General features: G+C 41.9%; 4 protein-coding genes across 5 annotated transcripts; all 4 read left to right on the top strand.

Moving 5' to 3' along the window:
- Positions 1 to 3,360: 3,360 nt before the first annotated feature.
- On the top strand, positions 3,361 to 8,009 carry LOC146300422 (uncharacterized). 2 transcript variants are annotated; one of them, XM_084702356.1, is made up of 2 exons: positions 3,361 to 3,913; positions 4,584 to 8,009. In XM_084702356.1, exon 2 carries the CDS (start codon positions 4,638 to 4,640, stop codon positions 7,656 to 7,658), a length of 3,021 nt encoding a protein of 1,006 aa, XP_084558482.1. In that variant the 5' UTR covers positions 3,361 to 3,913; positions 4,584 to 4,637; the 3' UTR covers positions 7,659 to 8,009. The 2 variants fall into 2 exon arrangements, with proteins under 2 accessions (XP_084558482.1, XP_084558481.1); XM_084702355.1 differs by having other exon boundaries at positions 3,361 to 3,931.
- Positions 8,010 to 8,311: 302 nt separating this feature from the next.
- LOC146300421 (uncharacterized) lies at positions 8,312 to 10,599 on the top strand. The gene is made up of 2 exons (XM_084702354.1): positions 8,312 to 8,569; positions 8,957 to 10,599. Exon 2 carries the CDS (start codon positions 9,005 to 9,007, stop codon positions 10,226 to 10,228), a length of 1,224 nt encoding a protein of 407 aa, XP_084558480.1. The 5' UTR covers positions 8,312 to 8,569; positions 8,957 to 9,004; the 3' UTR covers positions 10,229 to 10,599.
- Positions 10,600 to 10,921: 322 nt separating this feature from the next.
- LOC146300420 (uncharacterized) lies at positions 10,922 to 16,783 on the top strand. The gene is made up of 2 exons (XM_084702353.1): positions 10,922 to 11,202; positions 12,058 to 16,783. Exon 2 carries the CDS (start codon positions 12,255 to 12,257, stop codon positions 15,741 to 15,743), a length of 3,489 nt encoding a protein of 1,162 aa, XP_084558479.1. The 5' UTR covers positions 10,922 to 11,202; positions 12,058 to 12,254; the 3' UTR covers positions 15,744 to 16,783.
- A 5,784-nt stretch (positions 16,784 to 22,567) lies between these two features.
- On the top strand, positions 22,568 to 24,051 carry LOC146300419 (trypsin-3-like). The gene is made up of 5 exons (XM_084702352.1): positions 22,568 to 22,699; positions 22,828 to 22,984; positions 23,125 to 23,378; positions 23,549 to 23,685; positions 23,814 to 24,051. The coding sequence occupies exons 1-5, from the start codon at positions 22,660 to 22,662 to the stop codon at positions 23,961 to 23,963; spliced, it is 738 nt and encodes a 245-aa protein (XP_084558478.1). The 5' UTR covers positions 22,568 to 22,659; the 3' UTR covers positions 23,964 to 24,051.
- The last annotated feature ends 1,853 nt before the right edge of the window (positions 24,052 to 25,904 follow it).

The raw sequence follows: 25,904 nt of genomic DNA, 5'->3' as shown, positions 1-25,904 counted from the left end.
TGGATATCAACAATTTGAATTCTTGATATCAACAATTAATTGGTTAAATGATAAAACGGCTTGTCATAATTAGTAAAAAAACGTAGAATTGTATTTTCTATATCAAGAATTCGAATTTTGGGTATCAAGAATTCATTGGTTAAATGATAAAACGGCTTGCCATAACAGACATCCTCGGATTTAAATAATTATAATAATTAACCTTGCTTAGTGTGCACACTGTTAGATCTAATGGAGAACAATTCCACTGCTCATCTTACTGGTATGATGTTGCACCGATGCACCGGTTGCTTTTTGCTTGGACATAACTTGCGTTCCTGTTGCTTTCCTAATTGTGTCGATTCTGACTGCACACGTCACTGCTGTTGCGTACCCGTCAGTGCGTTGCGTAAGGAGCTGTGTGGGCGTGTATGTATGCAAATTCATGAGCACAAGGACGCGCTTTCAACTTAAGAAAACTCTTCCCGGGGAGCACAGCTCAGAAAACTTCCGCTGCGTAGGAACACATTTTCAAGCGTTCATGAATTTGGCTGATGTCTTTTTCTCACGTTGTTTTTCCGAAGCCCGTAAAAATATTTCAGAAGAAACTTAAGATATTGTTTGAGAATGAGGCCCAATGCTCTTAAGACAGTAAAGATTGTTGTGGACTTTAGGAAGAACACAGCCCGTCTCACCCCCATCACCCTGAGTGACTCCCCAGTCAGCAGCGTGGAGTCCTTCCGCTTCCTGGGCACCATCCTCTCCCAGGACCTCAAGTGGGAACTGAACATCAGCTCCCTCACCAAAAAAGCACAACAGAGGATGTACTTACTACAGCAGCTGAAGAAATTCAATCTGCCAAAGACAATGATGGTGCACTTCTACACAGCCATCCTCACCTCTTCTATCATCATCTGGTACGCTGCTGCCACTGCCAAGGACAAGAGCAGACTGCAGAGTATCATCCACACTGCTGAGAAGGTGATCGGCTGCAATCTGCCTTCCCTCGAGGATCTGCCCACCTTGAGGTCCCTGAGGCGAGCGAGGAAGATTGTTGCCGACCCCTCCCACCCTGGACACTCCCTGTTCCATCTACTTCCCTCCGGCAGAAGGCTGTGGTCCATCAAGACCAAAACCTCACGCCACAAGAACAGTTTCTTCACATCCGCTGTTGGCCACTTTAACAAGGCCAAGGACTCACACTGACTTTTAAATCACAATCTGCATAATGACACCCTGCACATTACAATTTGCACTATTGTATCCTTTTCTTTGCACTATCTGTATTTTTAGGTTAGATTGTAATTATGGCTACTTATATTTTCATATTTATTTTGTATTCTAAATCCCCTTAGTATTAGCTAGACTTTGCTCCATTTGTATAGTTAGATCACATATTTAAGTTTCAAGATTCCTATATGTTTAATGTATGCACCTTCCTGCCAAAGTAAATTCCTTGTTTGTGCAAACATTCATGGCGAATAAAATCCCTTCTGATTCTGATTTCTCTCGCCATGTGTTTCAGAACGTCTACCTCCGCTCTGCTCTCAACACTTTTTATTTTTATTTTTTAATACTCAAACATCTCTGCGACTTATTGAGTGGCGTAGTGACACTACGAGTTGATAATGACATTTGTTGCCAACTCTTTTAATAATCACATTTTATCGATTAGTTGTTGCAGCCCAAATAAACATAAAAACACCCCTTACGCTACATATTCATTTGCATGAATGTGCCAGGGCATTGGCAATTTGTTTAGAATAATGACAAATGTATGTTATGTTGTGCATAAGTGACTAAAATAAATGTTGTGGCGTTTGACGTACTTCAGAGATGACGGAGAATTTCAATTGTGATCTCAGAAACATAGGTACCAAAGCCACTGAGAAGACCTGTCATCACCAGCTGCATCACTGTGCCCTAACTATAATTTCAGGAATCTGTGTGTGTTTGCCACCGATTTTACCATGGGCACTGAATCAGAATTGTGTTTTCACCAACTGTTCACAAAAAAAGGAATTTACTGTGGTTGGCAAGTGCATATTGAATCTTAAAATCTTAAGTTGTATCCTTAAATATAACATTTTTGAAAAATGTACAACAAAATACTGACAGAACTAAATAATGTCAAATAGAACTAACAATCAGAGTGCAAGAGGGCTGTATGTGATAAAGTGACAGTGTCAGCTGAGGGCCTTGTTGACAAGGCTAGTTGCGGAAGGGAAGAAACTGTTCTTATGGCGTGAGGTTTTGGTCCTGGTGGACCGAAGCCTGCTGCCGGAGGGGAGTGGCTGAAAGGGTGTCCAGAGTGGGAGGAGTCGGCCACAATCTTTATTGCGTGCCTCAGGGTCCTAGAGGCATACAGGTCCTCAAGGGAAGGCAGAAGATTGCAGCCCATCACCTTCTCAGCAGCGCGGAGGATGCGCTGCAGTCTGCTCTTGTCCTTGACAGTGGCAGCAGTGTACCAGATGGTGATGCAGGTGGGGATGGACTCAATAATGGCTGTGTAGAAGTGCACCATCATTGTCATTGGCAGGTTAAACTTCTTCAGCTGCCACAGGAAGTACATCCTCTGTTGTGCTTTCTTGGTGAGGGAGCTGAGGTCCTGGGAGCGGATAGTTCACAGGAAGAGGAAGGACGCAACTGTGTCTGGATAGACACAGGGTGATGGGGCTGTGCACTAATAGTTCAATCTGTATTTGTGTGTTTTATTGGCATTTTTATCTCCGGCTGCATTATGGGCACTGCACACCCAATAAAAACATTTGAAATGTTTTATGATGGGAAACCTATAAAACTTCTTGGTCACAGAATGTAATAACCCTTTTTAGTATAATCATGCATTATACAACCCAATCCATGCATCACATTGAGAACAATTTCAAAATAAAACTGTTTTCAACCCTGACAGACATTAGGGAATTGACATGTTAATTATAGGACAAGATGGGCTGATTTGACAGACTCCATTGCAGTATAAGTTTTGGCTAGTGGCTTGTTGAATGGTTCTCTAAAAAACAAAAACGAATGTTGATGGACTCAATTACCCTATGAATCTGTAACTGATAAAGACTTGCATGCTTACAGAAAAGCACCTTACGCACTCCAGTTCAGTAAAAGGCAGAAATGCATTGTCCCATTGTATTTGTTAGGTTTATGCTTGCTGTCAGTAGGTGTACACAGGTTAATCTGAATAATGGATATATCTTCTGATAGGATTCCCCTCTACATGCAAGATATATTACACATGGTAAGTCTGTGTTAAAGACGAAGCGTTATTTGTCCACTTTAATTCCTATGGGGGAAATGAATGGGGGTTCATTTTCCAGGAAGCGGAAATCCAAAACTCCACTTTCAGAGAGAGCACTGCATTTGGACCCTTCTCTCCACTTTTGCGGGAGATTTTGGACTACAATATGACGACGGACGCATTGGCTCTCCTAGAAAATGCGCAAAGGCTCATGGTAGTGGAATCTTTGTGCACCTTGATTTAGGCTACTGTAGCCTACATTACGGATATATTACAGCCAGTATTTAGTAAATACCATTTACAACGGTTACACAAATGGAATAGATCCACTTTGACCATATCATTTATACTGATTCGACGGGCAATAGTGGACCCAAGCAAATTATAGAAGAAGACTGTTTCGACGATGTGGCGCAGACCAAAGCGTATGACGTTTCAAGACCACTTGTAAATCAAGAGAAGAATACATGTTTATTATTTTGAGAATCAAGGTTAGGCTGTGAAAGAAGAAGAGGAAGCGCAAATTATATATCAACCCCTCTGCCCTACAGTCTTTCCACCCTCTACCCCTCCTTGACTTGCCTCAGTGCTGGCGCCAGTGTACACACCCGCATTTTTCCACACGAAACTGAAGGGAGCGACGTGAAACAAGGCTAGGAAGCATGAAGATTCCATTCAGAAGTATGGCTCTCTTGTCAAGTACGTTATTGGATAATCGATTATACGAAGTGTTGACATTTGACAACATTTGTATTGTTTGCTATTTTGTTAACGCGTTAGGCTTTAGACTAACACGCTAGCATACAGTAGCTAGCTAACACAGGCTAGTTTCCTGTCTTCGATACATTATTACTGTGGCTGCATCGGTGTTTGCATAACGTTCTTGAAAGCTAGCGTTAGTCTGTCGTTGACGTCTTTGGGGAATGCTACATTTATCTTACTCCTAAATACCTATATCATTGTTAGCGAATCTGAAAGTGTTCAGCTTGTTTTAGCTGGTTAGTAATCAGCTTATCCATATGGTGCATAATGCTGTCTTGTCACGTCACAGATAGCTAACTAGCAATGCTAGCATGCTAGTTAGTTTCTCAACCGATTATCACGAGCTATGAACTTCTAAAAGAAATATGGACCTTGATAGCTAGCTGGTTAACTTTAGTTAATGCAGGCTTTGATTTGGCAACCTTGTTAATGTTCAAAACTTAAGGAGTCTAGTTGGCTACTACATATTTTCTCAATTGACTTCTCACTTGATTATCCCCCCAAATGGGACCAAAGCGAATTTAGTACTGTCATGACTTATTATGTTTTACAATTCTGTCTTATATTTTCTATTTTTATCTCTCTTTAGGATAATAACATCTCGGACTAATCCCCCCCCCCCTCTTTATTCACTCTGATCAAAATGCTTGGGCTCCAGGGAAGCACCACCACTTCGAAAGTGTACAGCTGTATGGCATGTTCTGCTACTTTTACCGGACTGAGATCACTGCTTGTCCATCAGGCTTCCCATGTAAATGACTTTCATCAAGACAAGCATTTGGGTTCTTCAAAGCCATCTTCTAGTGCTCAGATTGGTTCCATGGACGAATCGAACCAGAAGCACTGCACAACTCCCACACCGGAGTCTCCTGCTTGCACTCACTTTATCTGTGACTGTGGATGTGAGTTTAAAGACTTCAATCTTATGATGGAACATAAAAAGACTCACGTGTCAAAAACTGAAATGCAGCCTGGCAAAGCCACTGCTGCTGTCTGTGCAGACGGAGACTGCTGTGAGCCTCCTTTGCTCCAGCCAACCCTGAACCAATCAGCTTTCCACAGTCCCACCATCCCTCCTTCATCCATAATGTCTAGTTCCAATTTCCCAACAGTTGTCAGTGGATTTCCTTCCACAGAAGTCGACTCTGGTCGGCTTATTTTCGTAACTATACCTCCAGAAAACACATCCCCACCAAATCCAACGGAGCCTGGACAGAGTTTGTCATTCGTGGAGCCCTCTTCACAAGCCATCCAGTCTCCAGTGGAAGTCAATCATTCTGTTACTAGAAAAAATGACATACCTAAAAATAAGTCCATAATGAAGATGCTGGCAACAGCCTACATGAAACGTTTCCAAACTCCTCATCCTTCTTCCAAACACTGCAAAAGACATGTGATCCCTAAAACGGAGACAATACCAGTAGAGATAACATCAAAATCAAAGCTGTCAGCTACCCCAGGTTCATCTATTGATCAGCTTAGACAGCTGTTGTTGAAATCTAGTACCAAAACAAAAGCCAGTGTGTTTAGAAATTCCTGTAGTGAAAATATTGTAGTTCCGACAAAGTCATACTGCCCAGTTGTTGTTCTTGAGACCCGCCAAAAGCTTATTGATTTTAGCAATATGAGTGCACAGGGGAGCTACCAATGTGGCCGTTGCAGAAGAGTTTTTAAGGACTGTGATAGTTTGACTGTGCATCATGCCACACACAGGAAAGAGAAAGTGAAATGTTGTCGTCTCTGCAAACAACTGATTATCGGGAAATCGTCTCTCCCAGTCAACCATACTTGCCCCATGTTATCAGACAAGGCCCTTTGTCACTCAGCAAAGAGTAAGCTGCCCTTTATCAAAAGGACCTCATCATTCCATCATCAAAAGACCTACCACTTCAAGCAGCAGAGAGCCTTTCTACACTCTAATACAAGGAAGCCTTTCTATTGTCAGTTGTGCAAGCATAGTTACACCCGTAGATATAGCCTCAAAACTCACAAGTGTCTAGGGCCACAACTCTCCCATCTTGCTTCAGTCCCACCCCTGGCTGAAGATACTGCACTGCGGACAAACAGTGAAACGAGACATATTGTGGACATTAAGGAAAAGTCTCAAAGTCCCAGTAGTGTTGGTGTGGGTACTGATACTTTTCAACATATAAAGGGGGAGGTTATTACTATGGACGTCGAATCTGGAGCTCAGCTTCCAAGTCTGGCCTGGACTGGCTGTCCCAGGAGCTTCTCACCGTTTTCCCCCAAACATCCAACAAAAAACATTGCGTCCGAGGAAATGGGAGCTTCTGTGAACGACTGGGTAGCTGACCAGTTCAAGACTGACCAGAAGGAGGGATCAGACGATGCGGAAAAAGCAGGTTGTTCCCGCCAAGAAGACGATGGGCAGTGGACAATTCCTCTGGATGACGAGACCGAAGTGCTGATTGATGCAGAAGATGCTGCAATCAGTGATATAGAGCAACAGGAATCTATGTCCACAGATATGGCCTTGTCTCCTAAGAATCAAATGCCGTTTTTCATTAAAGATGGTGTAAAACGTTACCCCTGTAACAATTGTCTGAAGACCTATAGTCGGGGAACTACATTAAGAAAGCATCAAAAAATATGTGGTTCTCTGAGGTCATACGTCCTGCAAGGTGCATTTGGATCAGTACATCAAAAGGTCAAAGGAAAGCCTATGCATGATTGCTTTGTCTGTGGCAAGAGCTTTAACCGCAGAGATAACATGATGGCCCATAGGAGGAAATGTCAGTTAAGGCGAACAGTGGGAGGGATGGATAACAGGCAGCATAGCTTCTCAGCTAGCAAGTCTCTGTCACTTCTTGGCGCCAAGAGTGAGGCGTCAGACCCAAACCAGGGAGATAACGGTTCAAACTGGGGTATCATGTCATTGCCCTCTGTGCTCCCAAGGAGAGTGACGTGCGAGTGTGGGGCTGGTTTCACCTCTCCTCAGCTTCTCCTGGAGCATCTGCAGAAACATGCACAGGAGTCTTACACCTGTCCCACGTGTGGTGAGACTCTCGGTTCCTGGGCAGACTACGAGGTCCACTTACAAGTACACATGCAGCCACACAACCAGCTATATCATGGTGTGCAACTGCAGCGCTCTCAGCCTCTGCTCTTACGGTTCCAGCAACACCCCCACCAGCGGCCCACAAAGCAACCTGCCCTGAAGAAACAACTTTTTTCAGAGCAGTGCCAATCAATGCAACTTCCTGGAAATCAGCCGTCTCTGTCTAAGAGTCAGCAACGTTGTGTATGTATTCGATGCAACAATACCTTCAGCACTCGCAGTTCGCTGATCAAGCACCTGTCATTGAATCGGTGCAAAGGTATCCACGGTTCTGTTGCTGTAAGGACAAATCACTGTTCCCGCTGTAATGTGGACTTCCCCAATGTTCTCAGTCTGAAGTTTCACCAGAGAAGTGGTGGGTGCAAGACAGCCTTCAAACCCATGCGCTGCCCTGTTTGTGTACGCTGGTTTGGAACAGTAGAGGGGTTGCAGAAACACTTGCTCACTCACAATCAGTCCGATTCATTTTCTTGCCTCGTCTGCCAGCGTGTCTATTCTAGCCTTAAATCGCTGAAGGACCACAGTAGAAAGGTCCATAAAATCAGGGCAGGAGACATAGTGCCAGTAACTCAAGTGACAATTTGATCTGGGTGAAAATCTGTATATGACCTAACTACAGAGTAGGTTTTGATTTGAAAACTCAGAACCCTGCATAGTGCATAAAATGAAGTGTATAACGCTTCATTTTACTTAAAAGTAGACTCGATGTACAGTGTTTCTATAAAACCTGTAACTGTTGTGAAATGTGTTTTGAGCCTGTGATTTTTTTGTCAGCCTTCAACTTCAAAATAGTCAATTTTTACAGTTGTGTTCATGCAAACTTCTGGAGTTGTATACAGTAAGTGGATGTAAGTATCTTGTCTGTACACAGTATAAGATGTAGCTTGCGTGTGACCCTTGTTCAAATGTAAATAAAAGTGTCATTCAAAATCTACAATAGTGTAATTACTTATTTATAATCATAGAAGGTTCTGCATCTGATACTGCACAAACTGATGATTTTCAAAGTGCAATGTTTTCCAACGGACTGTGTTAATAAATCTTGTAACTAATATTTTATTAAATTGATTATATTTGCAGATTCTTTGGAAGGCAAACAAGTAGTAAATTGAGGTTATAAATTGGTTGGATTTGGTTTGATAGAAGTGGCCCAACACTGACAGATATATAGTACTCCAGTGATATAGGTGGCAGTATGCATTTTTGTCGGAGGACGTGGCGCCTAATAATTTTCTTTATAAATCGTATGAAGAAGACCTTCAAGACCGCCTACCGGGGCCGCTGGGTGGAGTGTGCGTTTGTCAGACCTAGACCTGTACATTTTTCTTTCAAATTATTGAATCACATACTACGTTGTTGAACAACGTACATGTAAATAGCCATACTTTTAGCATGACATCATATTCCTGCTGATCTTATTGACACACACGGAATGGTTGCTGACTGGACAGTAGCTAGCTAGCTAGCTAACGTTAGCTAACTAGTTTAACGCTATGGTAAGAAACGTGTCTGTCAAGCTGTAGCTAGTTATAACTACTGTAAATTGAATGTAAACGTGAGTTCGGTTAGTCAAATTAATAGTAGTTAATGACAATACACCCCTTTGAAACGTATATGTATGTATGTATTGGTGAAATATGTTATATCAATGAATTGTTTAACCGGATAACCAAACGTTTGTATACTTTTTTGTACCAACTCAATACTTCGGGCTTTTTTCATTCGTTGTTCATTTAGTATGAAACATGCACACAGGTCCTTTATGACTACTGATAATCCACTTGTATGTGGTTCATGTGCCTTGACTCAAGTTTCCTTATAAACAGCATAAGCATTCTTGGGTGGGGAGTACATAACGGATTTCTTTCTGTTCCTGCCTCCAGATAGACTCCTGAACTGTGGAAACTCGGTCTACACACCAAGAACTCTTCATGATGCAAAAGACGCAAATGGAAAACGTCAACCTTTCCACACATTTTGACAGTGTTGAATCAGACTGTGAGCTTGAGGATGACCTCCCCTTCTGCTTTAGCTGTGAGGAGTGGTTTCCAGACAGGATGTGGTTAGAGGAACACTGGTGTCCAGCTGTGAAGTACATCTGCACTTGTGGAACCGAGTTCTCTTTGTACATGGACATGTTAAAACACAGCTCTAATCATGAACCAGGTCATTCCATGCTGGATCATTCCACCATAAAGAAGCGCAGGATGGAAATGATGAAACAGAAAGAAAGGCAGGTTAGATGGTTTAAACCAGTGCATTTAAATTCTCCTTCTAAGCCCCTGAGTTCTCCAAGTGTGTCAACGGTTGACCTCTGGCCTCTGTATCAGCCAGTGGTGCTGTTGAAGACTCTGCGGTGTTTTGATAAGGAAAAACCCTTCCAGTGTGCCAACTGCGAGGAGGGCTTTACATCAAAGAACAATCTGATCAGGCACCACACTGTTCACCATAAAAGGCGAGTTCTAGCCTGTGTGCTTTGTGGTGAGCTTCTGCCCATCAGTAAATCAGTGCCAGTACCCCATATATGTCACTCATCCTCCACAGCCCTCATGGCCAGGATTACAGCTGCCCCAAAGGCCAGAAGCACAACTGCCCCAGTGGTCAGAAAAACGACAGCTTCTACTGCCCTCAGTATCACAACTGCACTGAATGACAAGGTGTTTAAGATGGATGTGGGGGAGGAGCATCCTACTGGTATACCTGAGGGAGCGCAGAAATATACCCTTTCAAAGCACCGAGTGTGTGAGAACACAACACTCGAGACGCCTGGGAAGAAGTGCTTCAGATGTAGATTGTGTCAATTACCATTTCATACTGCTCAGTTGCTTCAGAGACATAAGTGTGAAAAAGCTTCGGGTTACGTTGAACGGCTGGCGTTGATGCCGAACAATCGCAGGAGAATAAAGCATTCTCCAAGCCCCTACACTCTGACTCAAAACACTGCTGACAGAGAGCTTCAAGTCAATATCCAAGCTTCCAGAGGTATTCAGAGGTACCACAACAAGGCAGTTGGGCCCGACTCAGCGTTAAAGATGCCTGCTGTTACAATAAAAACAGAATGTGATTCAGACGATGACTGTTATGTTATAGAAAGCTCTTCTTCTAAACCAACTCAGCTGTTAAAAATGACGTACGCCTCAACCCTTTCCCAGTAAGAGATAAACATTAACAATAAACACTTCCTTATTTGCAGACACCACATTTACATTAATGATTAATGGTCATAGAACACTGTCTTGTGCTGCCACACAGCAAGGTTAGGTTACATGTCGTTTTTTTAAATGTTGTACCCTGAATTTGTTACACATTCCTTTAAAAGGACATACTGCAAACCTATCAATGAGGTCTGCATGATTAAGATAAATATGTCACTGACTGGATTTATGACAGTGATTTAATTATTTTTGAAAAGTAACTGCACAATTGACAGTTTGAACATTGTTCACATGCTGCCTTGCTGTTTGTTTATATATATATATATATATATATATATATATATATATATATATATATGTTTTTCGCAGTTATTTTTAAATCGTTATTTCATTGCCTAAATTAAAAAGAATATTTCCCTCTGCTGGTTGTGTCTTAATACATTGTTTTTTTCTTGGTTCCTTTGTGTCTTGTTTTCTATTCTCCTGTGAAATGATGAAATGCAGATGAAAAAGGAATGTGTTGCTGGCCTCTAGTCAATAAGATGCTCTTAGAAGCTTCAAACTTTCAATATCCTGTACAATCGACACTGTCAATTGTCGATTTTAGCAGTCAGAAAAAGATACCATTGCCGGCGCACCCCAAATTACAAAACGAAGTTGCTTTAGCATGGCCACTGTTGATGATGACATAGAGAAGGCGACGCTTGTTCATACTACTGTACGGGGAAAAAATTATAGAAAAATTAACAAACGTGACTACGGGATAAGCCTCCAGTTAATATGCACGTAGCAATTAATCAACTAGTACTGTACGCTCCTTAATCCGTAATGTTAATTGAAGGCATAACGTCGTCATGGCTGAAGGTATTTGTGAATCGTTATGGTAGCTGACTAGCTAGCAAGGTACAAGTCGTTAGCTGCCAGTTGAGGTTCTAAAGGAAGCCAATGCAAACAAAAGACATAACTGCGATTAGGTGAGTATGAATTGCACTACATAGTAATATCTAAATAATAATCACACGGGTGTTACTACATTTGAACCATTTCATTGTTTTATTTGTTAGGTGTGAAATGACCATGTTTTGAATAAAATGATCATTGTATGTCAAGAAAGAATAGCTGTTTAGTAGCCTTGTGCACCGCCCTACTGTATATTATGTATTCGCTGACATGATTATTAAAGATTATTATAGAAGTATGTATTGGTTATGTAGCCTATAAGCAATTTGATTAAATGCTAGAGCTATGACAGACGTTAAAGATACATTCGTAGATGATGATTCCCCCTACCTTACGTCTTTTGGCATTTTAGTACATTTAAGCAACATTGTTTTGTACAATTAAAAGCATCTGCCGTTGCTTCTTTCATAACTAAATTATTGGACATTTTGGCAATGACTGGCAAAGTAAAACCAATCATACCATATCGCCTAAGGGGCCAAACTATTAAACACAATGTCAAGTCCTCACTTGATTTTTAATTGTAATTAACTGTAAATATCTTATCTATTTGTCTTAGCTAAAGCCTGAAATGGGAAGTAAGATGTCTCTTCAATAATTGAAACACTGAAGAGAAAAACCAAGTCAGCATTTTGTATAGTTTTCATTGTAAAGCCTATTTGTCAATGTAATGAAAAGCACCTTTGAAAATACCAGAATAAAGTAGAACGTATGTAGTTGTAAGTCAAATGTCACAAATCTTGAAAGTTGACAAGCTATTTATTCCAGATATTTCTAATATGGTAGTTCATTCTAAACCTGTGTTGGCTGTGTGTGTTTATTATTTTTATTATTAATCTGTGACTAAATTGTGTCATTGTTATTTATAGACATCTGAAGAAAGGATCTGCATCAAGGGAGATGACGGCCTCCATATTTTAGAAGGAAAACACTGGTGGAGTTAACGATAAGCACAAGAAAAATCACAACATAAGGAATCACACTAAGACCCAGACAAAACTTGACAAGGCTGGAAATGTACTTGTGGTCAAGCTTCTCTCATTAGAAATGCCACGTTGTTGATCCTATGAACATAATGAATTCTATCTCTGAAATGCATGTGGATAGGCCTGTAGAGGGGCAGGTACGTAGGAAACGTGGCCGCCCTCCCAAGAAATCTAAAATTCCTTTACAAACCGAACCATGCCCTCCTAGTTTACAAGGAGCAAAGGATACAGATACATTATCTGCAACAACAAATGTTGCTCCTTTAAACACAAAGTGTGCAACAGTTGTCAATGGTAACTCGTGCAACAGACTTGATGTGGACTGTGACTCCTCAACTCACGATCTTAAACCTCCAGATTCTATCCCAGTGCCACAGAAAAGGAAGAGGGGTCGACCAAGAAAAACTGTTAACCCAGTTCTAGGGGGAGCAAAGGCAGCTTCTGGTACTCCTGGTGTGGGGGCGCCTGCGAAGGAATCCACAAAGTCCCCTCCTCACTCAGGTGTGCACGATGTGACACAAGTCCACCCTGGAGGGAGACCTAGGAGGACGAGAGGGATACTGCACAATCTCACCCCAGAAGGAAGGGGACCTCCAGAAGTTGAGGTATCTATATCCAGTGGTATTTCAGAGAGACCAGAGATGAAAAAAGTAAGCAGACATCAAAGTACCCAGAAAGATAGTAAGGTGTTGAGCAACTCTGCCAGCGTTGATGACAGCAGGGTGCCTGGAAGAAGGAAACAAATGGAGGAGGATGGAGTGTTGAAGAGTATAATTACTGATCCTCAACCTGTGGTGGGCCAAAAACGCAGAGGACGACCTCGGAAGAAGTCAACAGTCATGAGGCAGGTGGCGCTTGCTCTGAGAGGATTACAATCAAATGAGGCTGTGACTCCCCAGGATACAAAGCAGTGTGATCCTACAACTTCTGTCAACACCAACCCTGAAAAGTCACTAAATTCCGGGATTGATACAAGGCCCAAGTTACCCAGTGATGATAATTCTCAACAAGCTGTCATGTCTCCAGATGCCGTAGGCTCTCATGGAATAAGGTCAGCAAGGAGTGGTGAAGTCTTCTCTAAAGTGAAGACGGAGGAAATTGAGTTGGAGCTAGACAATGATCATCCAATGTCAGATTATTTACAGTGCTACACAGACACCACTGTGAAATCTAACCCTGTTAGTAACTGTGACAAAACTGAATTTGAAAAGCCATTCAAAATTGACAAACGCAGAGGGAATTTCAAAATACTGAGGGAGATGCAAGATCTTAGAACTGCAGAACACCAGAAAATACTTCATAGCACTAGCTTTGGTAAAAAGGCTCGTAAGAAAAAAAGGTCTTGGTGGGATGACAGAGGAAGTCTCCAAAGTAAGATCTCAGCGACAGACTCTCAACCTGACGGAGCAAAGGATGAACACTGTAACTCCAAGTCTGAATCAGAAATCCTGCCAGGTGAAAACACAGCTAGTCACCCAATCAGGAACGAAAGAAGACTGGAGGATGAAGCTGTAAACAGACTCAAAAGTAGTAAACGCGAGACTCCGCGGCGACAGGGCGACCCATCAAAGCGTGTGGAATGTGAGGTCTGTGGTCACACTTTTAAATACCAATGTCTGTATATTATTCACAAACGTACTCATACAGGGGAAAAGCCTTACAAGTGTTCTGATTGTGGCAGGGAATTTGCACAGGTTTCTAACTTTAACACGCATAAGAAGAGACATAAGTACACCTTCCAGTGTCCATATTGTAAAATCAAGATAGCAAGTGCAAAAGAGTTACGTATGCACTGCAAGATGCACAAGGCCCAGAAATCTAAGACTAGGGACAGAAAGCAGATTCAAAGCGATGTCACTCAAGAAGACAGAGATTCTTCAAATAACAAAACCTACCCTTGTACATACTGTGGGAAAGTATTTCGCTTTACGTCTGCGCTTAGGATTCATTTACGTGTCCACACTGGCGAAAAGCCATTCACTTGTCAAGTATGCGGGAAAGGCTTTACTCAGGGTCATGTCCTGCGCACTCATATGGGGACACATTGGGCTGTGAAGCCTTATTCCTGTAATCGATGTGGAAAACAGTTCTTAAAACTTAACATTGCAGAAAGGCATGTATGCTGCAGATACACTGTAAAGCATGAAGAACCTTCATTATCTTACACATGCCATGTCTGTAAAAAGACGTTTTCCAAGAAGAGTCAGTACAATAACCATTTGCAAACCCATTCTGGTGCAAAGCTTTTCTGCTGTTCGTTCTGTGATCAGCTGTTTGGTGATTTGTCTGAGTATAATGCACACAGCCAAGCATGCTCTGAGGAAAAGACAGCTTTAAAGTCCCTTCCAAGTGTCAAGGATCAGTCAGCAGCCACACAGTCAGATGCTCCTTCACCTTTCCTCCGTCAGTCAGCACCGTATCCCACATCACTCCCAACAACATCAGCCTCATTACAGAGAAGTGAGCCCTTGCGGCCACTGAAACCCAGAGGCCCCCAGACCTCACAGACCCGCCCCAAAAAGGTTGTGTCCTCTATCCTACCCTTCCAAACAAGCATCATACCCTCCCATCATTTCTCCCACTTTGTATCCACGTTAAACAGACTGGATCAGAGATCGGACCCCAGGAAGTACTTATGCCCACGCTGTGGGCGTTTGTTCAGACACATGGGGCGGCTCCGGGCCCACATGCTTACTCACGCCCGTGACCAGACTTACACCTGTGGCCGCTGTGGCAAGACCCTGGAGAACTGGAGAAAGCTCTGGCAACATCAAAGCGTCCACCGGCAGAAGACGGGCCGGTTCTCCTGTCCTCAGTGTGGCCGCAGGTTCCGCTTCGTGGGGTCCTATAAGAAGCACATGAAGGAACACCCTGAGTACCGGTGGATTCAGCAGAGGCCCAATAGAGCCTTCCCCAGTCTCGCACAGCAGCCCCTGCTTCTGCCTTATCAGTGTGAGGAGTGTGACGCAAGCTTCGAGGCTCTAGATTTGCTGTTCAGTCACCAGCTTGGCCATTCCTCCTCACAGTACTCAGACAATGGCTGTGACACACAGTATCCTTCAGACACTGAAGACCACGACGCACAACCAGGCGTAACTTTAACTCTTAGCCCTCACACGGTCAGCTGTGGAACAAACTCGCACCCTGGACCGCACCATCCCTACCACTACTCCTCCCTGCCTGGGAGTTCTGACCAACCCTGTTTCCTGTCAAATCACGCAGACCCACTTCATGCCCTGTCACCACAGACGACTGTGGCCTCCTTACTCCAAAGTCCCAATGTCCCACAAGGCCTCAGACCTTTTCAAACCGACTTAACTCCCACCAGCTCCACTCCGGGCCCACAGGCACAGACAATGGCCAGACTACACAAACAAGAAAGTATTATATTTGGGAAGCCAGTTCGAAAGTATGAAAAAACAACTAAAGTGGACAATAACAGTTGTTCTTTCATTAGGACAAGGGAAACCACAGGTGTTGGTGTTAAGTGTGTGGAGTGTGGCGAGATGTATTACGTCATATCAGACCTGTATGATCATTACTTGCAGCATGCCAGGGGAGAGTTGTGATGTAAAACTTACGGTAGAAGTACCCTCCCCCTCAATGTCCCAGGTCAATCATGTGTGCCTCTTTGTGATCAGGAATGCTTTATGGTCAAATGCACAGAAGGTTTGGTTCTATTTTTATGTCAGGAGTGTATAGAGACCCTTACTTAATGCTAGGCTTGATTTTTGTATGCTCGATTTTTATTATGGGGTGCAGGTTATACTACACTAATGACAATGATCACTAAAGAAAACAAGATTGAGTTAATTATGAATTGAACATTCTCTACTGAAAATATTGTGAAGTGAAACTGTCATTTTTACTTTTAACTGTTTGTCAAAGAAAATTTCAGAGAGCTTCAGCCATTGTGTAAAACATGTTATGGTATTATTGTTCAGTATTATTTGCTAGTTATAAAAGACACATTTACAGAGAAGACTGCAGTTTTATACTTTAATTTTCCCTTTAGTTTCTTACATTGAAATGAGTTAAATATCAGCAGGCCTACTTTGTCTGGCTATCTATCAGTTTGTTATCCCACAGAAAGTGAAGGACAGCAATAAAGTTGACTTATTTCAAAGAACAGAACTGGCAGTTGGTTTCATGGAAATACTGTGGGTTGTGTGGATCGATAATTCCTTCTAACGGAAACCCTTAACAGGCACTTGGAGCACTATCACAACATATCCATCCAGTCCTTCACTACGGTATTTTGTAAAGTTTTGACAGTGTTACATTCTGATGTTTGCCTACGTCAAAACACTTGTCAACGCTAACATTTTTAAAATATGTTTTACTTAATGACTTTTTCCTCTTGATCTTTGTTGTATTCTGAGCAACATAACACACGTGGTATATTTTGTATGTAGATTGTAACGTGTGACAACTGAACATGTGCATGACGTGAAACCGTCTTTGCAGTCAGATGCTCAAAGAACAACTGGAAGGAACGTGATGGATGATTGAATCATTGAATCCATAATACCTCGGGGTGGTGACTTGAGCTCTGTATTTTGGTATATCTGTGAATAAAACGTCTAATAAAAATAGGATCTATATTGTGTGTGATGATGTCAGCGTTGTTAATATACAACTGGCACTGAGTCTCTTTAAAGGAGTATGGGGCGGCATTAAGATGGTCATTGTTAAACAGGAAGATGAAAACAATAAAGAGGAGATGGCATTCGTTACTTTCAAACACATTGATAACAAGGACACACATCCAGGTAGGCGTACTGCATGGTCTGATTGAATTTTAGGCACCTCATCATAAATGTAGGCCTTAGGGATAAACACTGCTTTAACCAATAATTTTACAGGCATGCAAAGTCCTCGCCTCTAGGTGAGACTCACCTTTTTGAAACCAAAATGGGTAACCTACATGATTCGTCCAGATCTGACGAGATATAAAGTTGTGGCGGTCGTGGCTGTGGCCAACACAGCATTTTAACCCTGCTTCCCAACTTTTCAACTGGCTCTGGAACCAATTGTCACTCCAAATGCCAAAACCTCACAGCCAATCAGAGGCTGAGTGGGGAGAGGTTTACAGACCCATCTTGCATCATCTAGTTAGTAGAAACAATTTTAATACAATATTAAAAATAATGTCTGTTGGATGTGTGTTAGCTTTACAGTAAGTGATGCTTTTGACTTTTGCTTTTTAAAGTACTTCAACACAGGTAATCCCGTTTGTTTAATGGTTTTTTATGATGTATGCTATATAATTGTTTTCATTTAAGGTTAAAAGAACATGACATTGTTTACAAGAACACAGATTCTACATAGATCTAGCCTCTAAATTTTGCTCTCAAAGTAAAAAAGATGTCTCAAAGCACCAGATTCATGCGTTTAACTTTAAAATGTAATAAAAAGAATTCCAGGGTAGCATGCCCCCCCCCCCCTAAAGAGGCGGATGTTTGCCCCCTTCTCACCTTTTTCACCCCTGACTTGTTTGCATGCCTGATTTTAAGAAATTCAGAAAAAGTGAATATAAAACTGATAAAGTTTATCTTCCTCCCATTCTACAGCTGTGATTTCCCACCATGACATTGCTGCTCATTTGACATGTAAATAGAGGTTGCCTCGTAGTTGCATTCTATCCATAGCCTGCGGTCTACTGTGTAAATGCTTGTTTAATACTCATTGTATTAGCATTATAATCACGTTATCTTTTAAATTAAACCGTCCTGATTGCCAGTTTACCTCAGTCAGTCTCATCCTTTTGACATTTGGCATTTTTAATAGCCATTTATTATGTAAGCCAGGGGTTTTCAACCGGGGGTCTGCGGTCCCCTGGTGGTCTGCGGCGGTATTGCAGGGGGTCCGCGACACGAGCCTATGTCAAGAACCTATCAGTCCACCATTGATTAAAAAATATATATAAATTCGCTACACAGATTTTTCTGGATTGGTTTGAGTTTTTAAAAATTGTGTTACATTTAATAATGTTCAGAATCTCAAATACACATATTTCAATGTTTCAGATTCTATGTATATTGTTTGAGGTTTTTAAGTAGATATAGGCCTATCTACATTTACATATCTACATGGAAAACCAAATGCTAAAACTTCCTTCTATCCCAATGCACGCACGCACACACACGTAGAAACGCACACACACACGTAGGCACGCGCGCGCGTAGGCACATCAGTGGGCCGCAAATTACTTTCTAGTAAGAATGGTGGTCCCTGGGACAAAACCAGTTGAAAACCCCTGATGTAAGCCTATTCTTGCAGGTTAAATTATGTCATGAATTGTATTGCCTAATTGTCATGATTTCATGGACACAGATTAAGTTCAATTTGGGACAGAATATTCCAAATATATTTTGCTCCAGTAACATGTGTAATGTTTGTCTGTGAAATGATCTTAGCATTTTTACATTAAGTTAACCATCTACTGTACAAACCATCAGTAAGAAGAGATATCTTGTTTGGATGGGAGTCTCTGCTTAGTATTTATGCATTTCAATTGTGCACCAATGCAGTATCCTTTTCCTATGTCACACTGTAAATGGAGGAAGTTCCAGTCCAGAAGCAGGGGGTGGAAGGTGGCTTAGGTGGATGGAGCAATACTGGCATTGGAACGCTCCTAAGAAGCTCTCAGCGCTTCTCAACAAATCTGGGAAAAACAGCCATTATTGTTTATTATTGTATTCAAATATATAAATATTTAGATAATATTGAATCTGCCCCCAGAGTCATCCTTCTGTCTTGCTTCTCCAACCTTTCAAATATCATGTTGTTTAATTCTAACTTGTTTAACTATATGCTCTTATGGTTCTTCCCTTTGGCACTTATTTTGGTTGTTTACAATGTGTGCTTTGTGTTTTGGCTACCCGCTATGCTTTTGGGACTATCTTGTTGTTATTATCAGTGACCTATGCACTTGGTAAAACTCTCTCTTAGAAGTCGCTTTGGATAAAAGCGTCTGCTAAACGAATAAATGTAAATCTAGTTGACATCGAGTGAATGCAAATATGAATGTGATTCCATCTTTACTTGACCTGATAATGAGCGAATGAACACCTCCGGATGCTGGTTTGATCGCCAACATCGCCGCTGAACTCTGCCAGAGGACCGCTGTTGAATCTGGAGAGGACGGCAATGGGCAAAAAGACCTGAGGGTTAAGTGTGTTCAGTCTATGGGTTTTGTCTGTGCTCTTGGTGCATTTGACTTTGTCTGATATTAATGATACAGTGACGTGCCCTCTCAAACTCTTAACCCCAAGACAGACTTACAGGACGCCACACAGGCATGTACAGGACCAGAGGTCCTGACAGAGGAAGCAGGAGCTCCTCATCATCCTCCATGACCTGAGGAGGAAGAGGCTATGTAAATATATTTGTCAGATATAATTCATTCAACAATAGTGCACAAAAGTCAGAAAACTATTGACATTTTGGAACCCGAAATGTCCAGTTTAGTCTTCTAACCCCAACTTGCTCTTTAATATTTTTAACTGTACTTATTGTACACATTGTAATGACCTAAATGTAATATTTGTGAAAATGATCTCCCCCTGCTGGTGAAAAAGGCTAAATGGTGGTTCAAATACAATTGTGGACTCATTGCTCACAATTCTCACACATTTGCCGTGAGACTGATGCATTTCAACCATTTCTCACGCTCTCACACGACACCTTGTATTTCTTACACTGGGAATTGAGGGTTGATTTTCCCCACACAATAATAAACGTATTAAAGCCACACAGGGGTACGTTTTCTGCCTAGTTCAGAGCTGTCTCGCGTCCCCCCCTCTCTCTCTCCGTTTTACCTAGATACATCCACTCCACCAAAGTCAAATTTATAATTAATAAATGTTCACATTTGATTATAAAAAAACATTGGCTCAATGGGTCAGGCCCAAAGTGACCCATGGGTCTCTTTGGAGAAACCTAAAAAAGAGAAGGGGGAAAAAAAAAGAAAAGAGGAAAGTCATTTGCACGATTTTTCTGCCTGTCCTCGATGCTGAGCTGTGTTGGAAGACCTTTGAGAAAGTCTGCATCCTCAACATCAAACAATGACACAGATTCTGTCTGAAGTGTTTGAAGGACTTAACAAGTTGCTGGTTAACTAACCAAATTCACGATACAGTGCTAATTCCATGCCTTTTTCTGTTCAAACTATCAAAAGTTCCCTCTCAGCCAATAGCTGTGTTACACACCATCTGATGAAGGGACACTGAAAAAAGCCCATCAAAAAAGAAGTCAAAGAAACACAAACCAAAGACATTGAAATGTGTCTTCAGATGCCAGAGGAAGAGCTTGGGTGAGACACCCCCCACGGTAAGGGACACAGACAGAGCCTCTTCCTCCTCAGGTCATGGAGGATGGTGAGGAGCTCCTGCTTCCTCTGTCAGGACCTCTGGTCCTGTACATGCCTGTGTGGCGTCCTGTAAGTCTGTCTTGGGGTTAAGAGTTTGAGAGAGCACGTCAATGTATCACTAAGAACATGGGCTACTAACAATTGCTAGTAAATTATCTGAAAACACTGACAACGTCTACTTTGTACAAATAAAGGTTTTAGATAGAAGTCCTACCCTGGCTTCACAATTCTGGAACCTGGTAAACTATTTACTCCACCCTCCATGTTCTTCATTTACATTTACATTTATGCATTTAGCAGACGCTTTTATCCAAAGCGACTTCCAAGAGAGAGCTTTACAAAAGAGCATAGGTCACTGATCATAACAACAAGGTAGCCCCAAACATTGCAAGCAGGCAAAACATGAAGCATACATTGTGAAAAACCAAATAAGTGCCAAAGGGAAGAACCATAAGAGCATGCAGTTAAACAAGTTACAATTAAACAACATGAAACTCAAAAAGTGCAAGAGTGCACCTGTAAAAGAATAATCAACAGTAAAATATTTTACAGCGAGTACAAGGGTTTAAATCCGTTATAACTAACCAACAAGAGCAACAAGTCTCTCAATAAGGGTCATTGTGTTCCTGGGCGAAACTAACATCAGGTCCAGCCAAGCATTCCTAAGTGCCGTTGTACTTCCGGAGCAAGTGCGTCTTGAGCCTTTTCTTGAAGGTGGGGAGACAGTCAGTGCCTCTGATGCACCATTGGGGGGCCAGACGGGAGAAGAGCTTGTCTTGAGCGGTGGGACCACCAGACGGTTGTCAGAAGAAGACCGTAGGTGGTGGGTGGGGGTGTAAGGCTGGAGGAGAGACTTGATGTAGTCGGGTGCAGTCCCAGTCATCCACTATCTACTGTTTGAACAATAAAACACTGGCTTAAACCTACTACTCACCTTCAATGAAGATGATGTACTTGATTATGCCTCCATATCTTTCCTGCCAGACTTTCTTCATGACCCCATGTATGGCCCCTGTATGGCCAAAACACCTTCCCAAAGTCTACCTTACCCTACCGTACTCTGGTAAATATTAAGTTTCAAAAGCTCCCTTTAGATTTCTCTGTAGATTTAGCTTTATCTTATCATGTTGTATGTTCTGGAAATTTCCTGTCAAAGCTGTGACCGAGAGTTGGCATGCTGCTCTGTTTCGGGGGCCCAAAATAACACAGTCATAGCATTACAGTCCTGCAAATATACAGGCAGCCTGCGTGATGCAATGCTCTCAAGTATCACACATTTTGCTGTGGGACTCACGCATTTCTACCATTTCTCAAGCAAAAGTTGAGAAGGACAATTTTGATTGAGGAACAGAAGGGTAACATTTTAAAGCCACTGCAAATTTTACCCTTCTGTTCTCCACTCAAAATTCTCTAATGTTCAGAGGAAAGAAAAAGTTGCGATGGGCTCTTATTTCTTCCAAACCTGTATATAATGGAAAACTAGTTTGCATTTTGTTTTGTTGCAAGGACATGTGGCTCATGGTGACACTTCCAACAGAGTCTAAAATGACTTAAATCATAAAGGTTTCTTGGTTTTAAAGAAATATACAATGAAATCAACTGATACACTGTTTTCCAATCATCACCAGTGTCATAACTTATTCTACTCTGAGCCCAAATGAAGCTAGCCTACTTGTGATCCCCACATGCATGTGTTGTGTATGTTTCCAAGAAAATGTGCTGTTGAAGAATCTGTAGAACAACCAGAAAACTAAAGGAAAGAAATAATCTTTCTTTTCAATTTTCTCAACAAAAAAATAAGAAGTTGTAAACATGCCAAAGCAATGCAGAGTAAATGTTCGTGTTTTGAACTGTTGCTGTTGAAAGTCAGAACCTAACACTAAAAGGTTTACAGACTTAAAATATTATGCAGAATACGGAGTAAGAGTCTGAACTGGCGAAGGCTTTCCATATCATTTGCCATATGTCTTTTCACACACAAGTTACTGATTTAGAGAGTTCCTGAACGAATGGAAAAGTATGTCCTTGGTCTAACAGATAGGAATTGGACATTGTGGGTATATAAAGGGTGCTTGACAGTAGATTGGGTACTGAGGTAACTGCAGAAAATCATGAAGGGATTCATTCTTTTGGCTCTGTTCGCTGTGGCATGTAAGTATGGAGTATCTGTCCGTTTAAGTTGTTTAAAAGCACTGAGAGAAAACTAATATAAAGTGTAAACTGTGTTTTACCTTGAAGAACCACCTCAATAAAAAGGTTGTTATATCATTCTCCGTCAGTTGCCGCTCCAATTGAGGATGACAAGATCGTTGGAGGTTATGAATGCAAGAAGAACGCTCTCCCTTACCAGGTGTCCCTGAGCTCTGGCTACCACTTCTGTGGAGGTTCTCTGATCTCTAGCTACTGGGTGGTGTCCGCTGCTCACTGCTACAAGTCGTAAGTGTATTCACATGAGGGAAACGCATCCCGTAGATTTAGTTCTTTAGCTTTAAACAGTGCATAAAACAACTTACCTAAACCCCTAACTGACCATCAAGCTTTACAAACTAACCCTTAAGTCATCTCCGCCTCTCCAGCCGCATCCAGGTGCGTCTGGGTGAGCACAACATCGCTGTTAACGAGAACACCGAGCAGTTCATCAACTCTGCCAAGGTCATCAGGCACCCCAGGTACAGCGACCGCAACCTGGACAACGACATCATGCTGATCAAGCTGAGCAAGCCAGCCACCATCAACAACTACGTGCGCACCGTTTCCCTGCCCTCCAGCTGCGCTGGTGCCGGCAGCAGCTGTCTGATCTCTGGCTGGGGCAACACCCTCAGCAGCGGCAGTGAGTAGAAACAGGAGTGCGGAACATTCAGTTTTTGTTGACTATGTCAACAAACAATATAATATATGTTGACAATATTTCAAAGTGTCTATTCAAATGCGTCGTGACTGTGTAGTAGACTGGCCATGCGAATATCTGGCTTCTAAAATGTTTTCTTTTTTCCATCAAAGCCAACTACCCCGACCGTCTGAGGTGTCTGGATGCCCCTATCCTGAGCGACAGCAGCTGCAGGAACGCCTACCCTGGACAGATCACCTCCAACATGTTCTGTGCTGGCTTCCTGGAGGGAGGCAAGGACTCTTGCCAGGTAAGAGCCAAGTACTGATGTAAAACCTAGTTAGAGTACGTTAAACATCATCTGTTATGCTAGTCTGAGGGGAAATCTCTCCACTCATCCTTCCATCTCTGCTCTTTCTGTCTCTCTCCATCTCTCAGGGTGACTCTGGTGGCCCCGTGGTGTGCGGCGGTCGTCTGCAGGGTGTTGTGTCCTGGGGGTACGGCTGTGCCCAGAGGAACAAGCCCGGTGTCTATGCCAAGGTCTGCAACTACGTCTCCTGGATCCAGAGCACCATGTCTTCCAACTAAGTCATCTGGACTGTAGGAAGCATCTGCTCTAGAATAAGAAATATACAACAACATCTGTTATTACTAAATAAAACGTTGTTAACCTCAATGATGACCTCTTCTTGGCTTGTGTTCATTGCAACAAACAAAACATTCCAGTTCTTTTGACCACTTTAAATGTCTTTACTGCTACTTCAAATTTTTTGCACTAATTTCCCTTTTTTGCACACCACCTGCCTTGACATATAGATTACTGTATAATACAGACATACCTCTGGCCAATGGTGTGTGTGACAAACAGGATATGTGAAAACTAAACCTGGGCCTTTATAAATGTACAGTCTATCGTTGAACTAAGTAAATATGTGTGCTGGTGATGTGTGAAGGGTGGTGCGTTCGAATCCAGGCAGAGGTATACATTTCTTTTTTAATTCCTTTACACCTTCAAGGAAGTTAACACTTGTCAATGGAGCGATCCCAGACTCTATGTACAAATGAAATGTACGAAAGTCTGGTTAGGACCAGGGTAGCCTTCACTGGGCGCAAATGAAAATCAAGAATTAGATTTCCAGAAGGTCATAAAGGAAACAATAATGAAATAGAGGGAGGGACGACAACTACCAAAAGGCCAACACCAGAAGAGAAGTTCCTCATTTGATTTGTAAAAAGGCAGTGATGTAGGCCTGCCATGTGGCGTGAGACCTTACACCTAAGTAAATAAACACGAATATCTAAATATGAGAAACGTTTGTCCTCTTTGGTGTCTGTAAGGCTTGGTTAGTATGCCGTCCAACAGTGGAATAAACAAACTAGAATGGCTCTCAGAGTTGTTACAGCAGGGATGAGTAACAGGGCACTCAAAGAATCCTGAACAGACTCCATCAAGCCAAAGCCTCCTCCCCAAAGGTGCCAATTGTCAGCTTTATAACTGCCAATCGGGTGGTTGCAATATAAGTGAAGTACTGGGTAAAAGTCAAACTTTTTAATATATATTTTTTCTGATTTGGCTGGTGACTATACATGCAGTCACTGACCATTGAAAGTACAGTTATGGCATGTTAGCCCGACATAATTGCCCTCTGACGTAACCAACATGGCTGCCGAGTGGCCAGTGGTCTTCTATAATGTCCCTGGCTTCACCAATGTGTATGTGATTGGATTTCTCAATTAAATGCTAATTTAACAAAGCCCTGATAGATGTTAAACCCTTAACAACTCTATTTGGAATATGATTTCGTTAAATGTTTTTCCACCCCCAAAAATCTATATAACATCTATATATTCAAGTAGTTTCCACATACACATCAAGCAGTTGGATATATGTTCTGTTTCTGGTCATGTAAGATGGGAAAGAACACACCCTTCCCTGCTGATCTCTTCTCACTGCCACCCCCTTTGGGTTCAGAGGCCTCAGGGACAAACCAGAAGACCGACTGAAACTGGTACACAGAATTTCCATTTCCAGGAAGGAGCAGAAGCTTTTATCCAAAGTGAAATAGGATTTGACTTTATATGCTGCCCCAGAAATCCTCTACATAATCAGACTCAACAAAAAAAATATTTTGATGTATAAATCCTAATGGCATGTTGAAAAATAACAACATGCCTTTTTGAAAGAGGGGTAGAATAACAAGATTGATCTACAGTATGACATATGAAAAGGATGTAATGCAACTGCGAAGCAATCTCCATTTAAATTTCAAATGAGCAGCAATGTAATGGTGGGAAATCACAGCAGCAGAATTGGAGGAAGATAAATGTAATATTAAACAGATAGATTATCTGAATTTCTTTAAATTATTAACAATGTTTATCAAATCAGACCATGCAGTAGGCCTACCTGGTTGTGTCCTTGTTATCAATGTGTTTCAAAGTAACAAATGCCATCTCCTTTTTGTTTTCATCTTCTTGTTTAACAATGACCATCTTAATGCCGCCCCATACTCCTTTAAAGAGACTCAG

This window comes from Hypomesus nipponensis, chromosome 2 (assembly GCF_054491055.1).
Source record: "Hypomesus nipponensis isolate SF chromosome 2, ASM5449105v1, whole genome shotgun sequence".
NCBI lineage: Eukaryota > Metazoa > Chordata > Actinopteri > Osmeriformes > Osmeridae > Hypomesus > Hypomesus nipponensis.
The sequence above is the reverse complement of the archived record's forward strand: the minus strand, read 5'-3'. Positions and strand labels throughout refer to the sequence as shown.

Coding starts and splice junctions, on each gene's coding strand:
- LOC146300422 (XM_084702356.1), top strand. CDS start 4,638: ATGCTTGGGCTCCAGGGAAGCACCACCACTTCGAAAGTGTACAGCTGT.
- LOC146300421 (XM_084702354.1), top strand. CDS start 9,005: ATGATGCAAAAGACGCAAATGGAAAACGTCAACCTTTCCACACATTTT.
- LOC146300420 (XM_084702353.1), top strand. CDS start 12,255: ATGAACATAATGAATTCTATCTCTGAAATGCATGTGGATAGGCCTGTA.
- LOC146300419 (XM_084702352.1), top strand. CDS start 22,660: ATGAAGGGATTCATTCTTTTGGCTCTGTTCGCTGTGGCAT. Junction 22,700..22,827: donor GGCTCTGTTCGCTGTGGCAT/GTAAGTATGGAG, acceptor ATTCTCCGTCAG/TTGCCGCTCCAATTGAGGAT. Junction 22,985..23,124: donor GCTGCTCACTGCTACAAGTC/GTAAGTGTATTC, acceptor CCGCCTCTCCAG/CCGCATCCAGGTGCGTCTGG.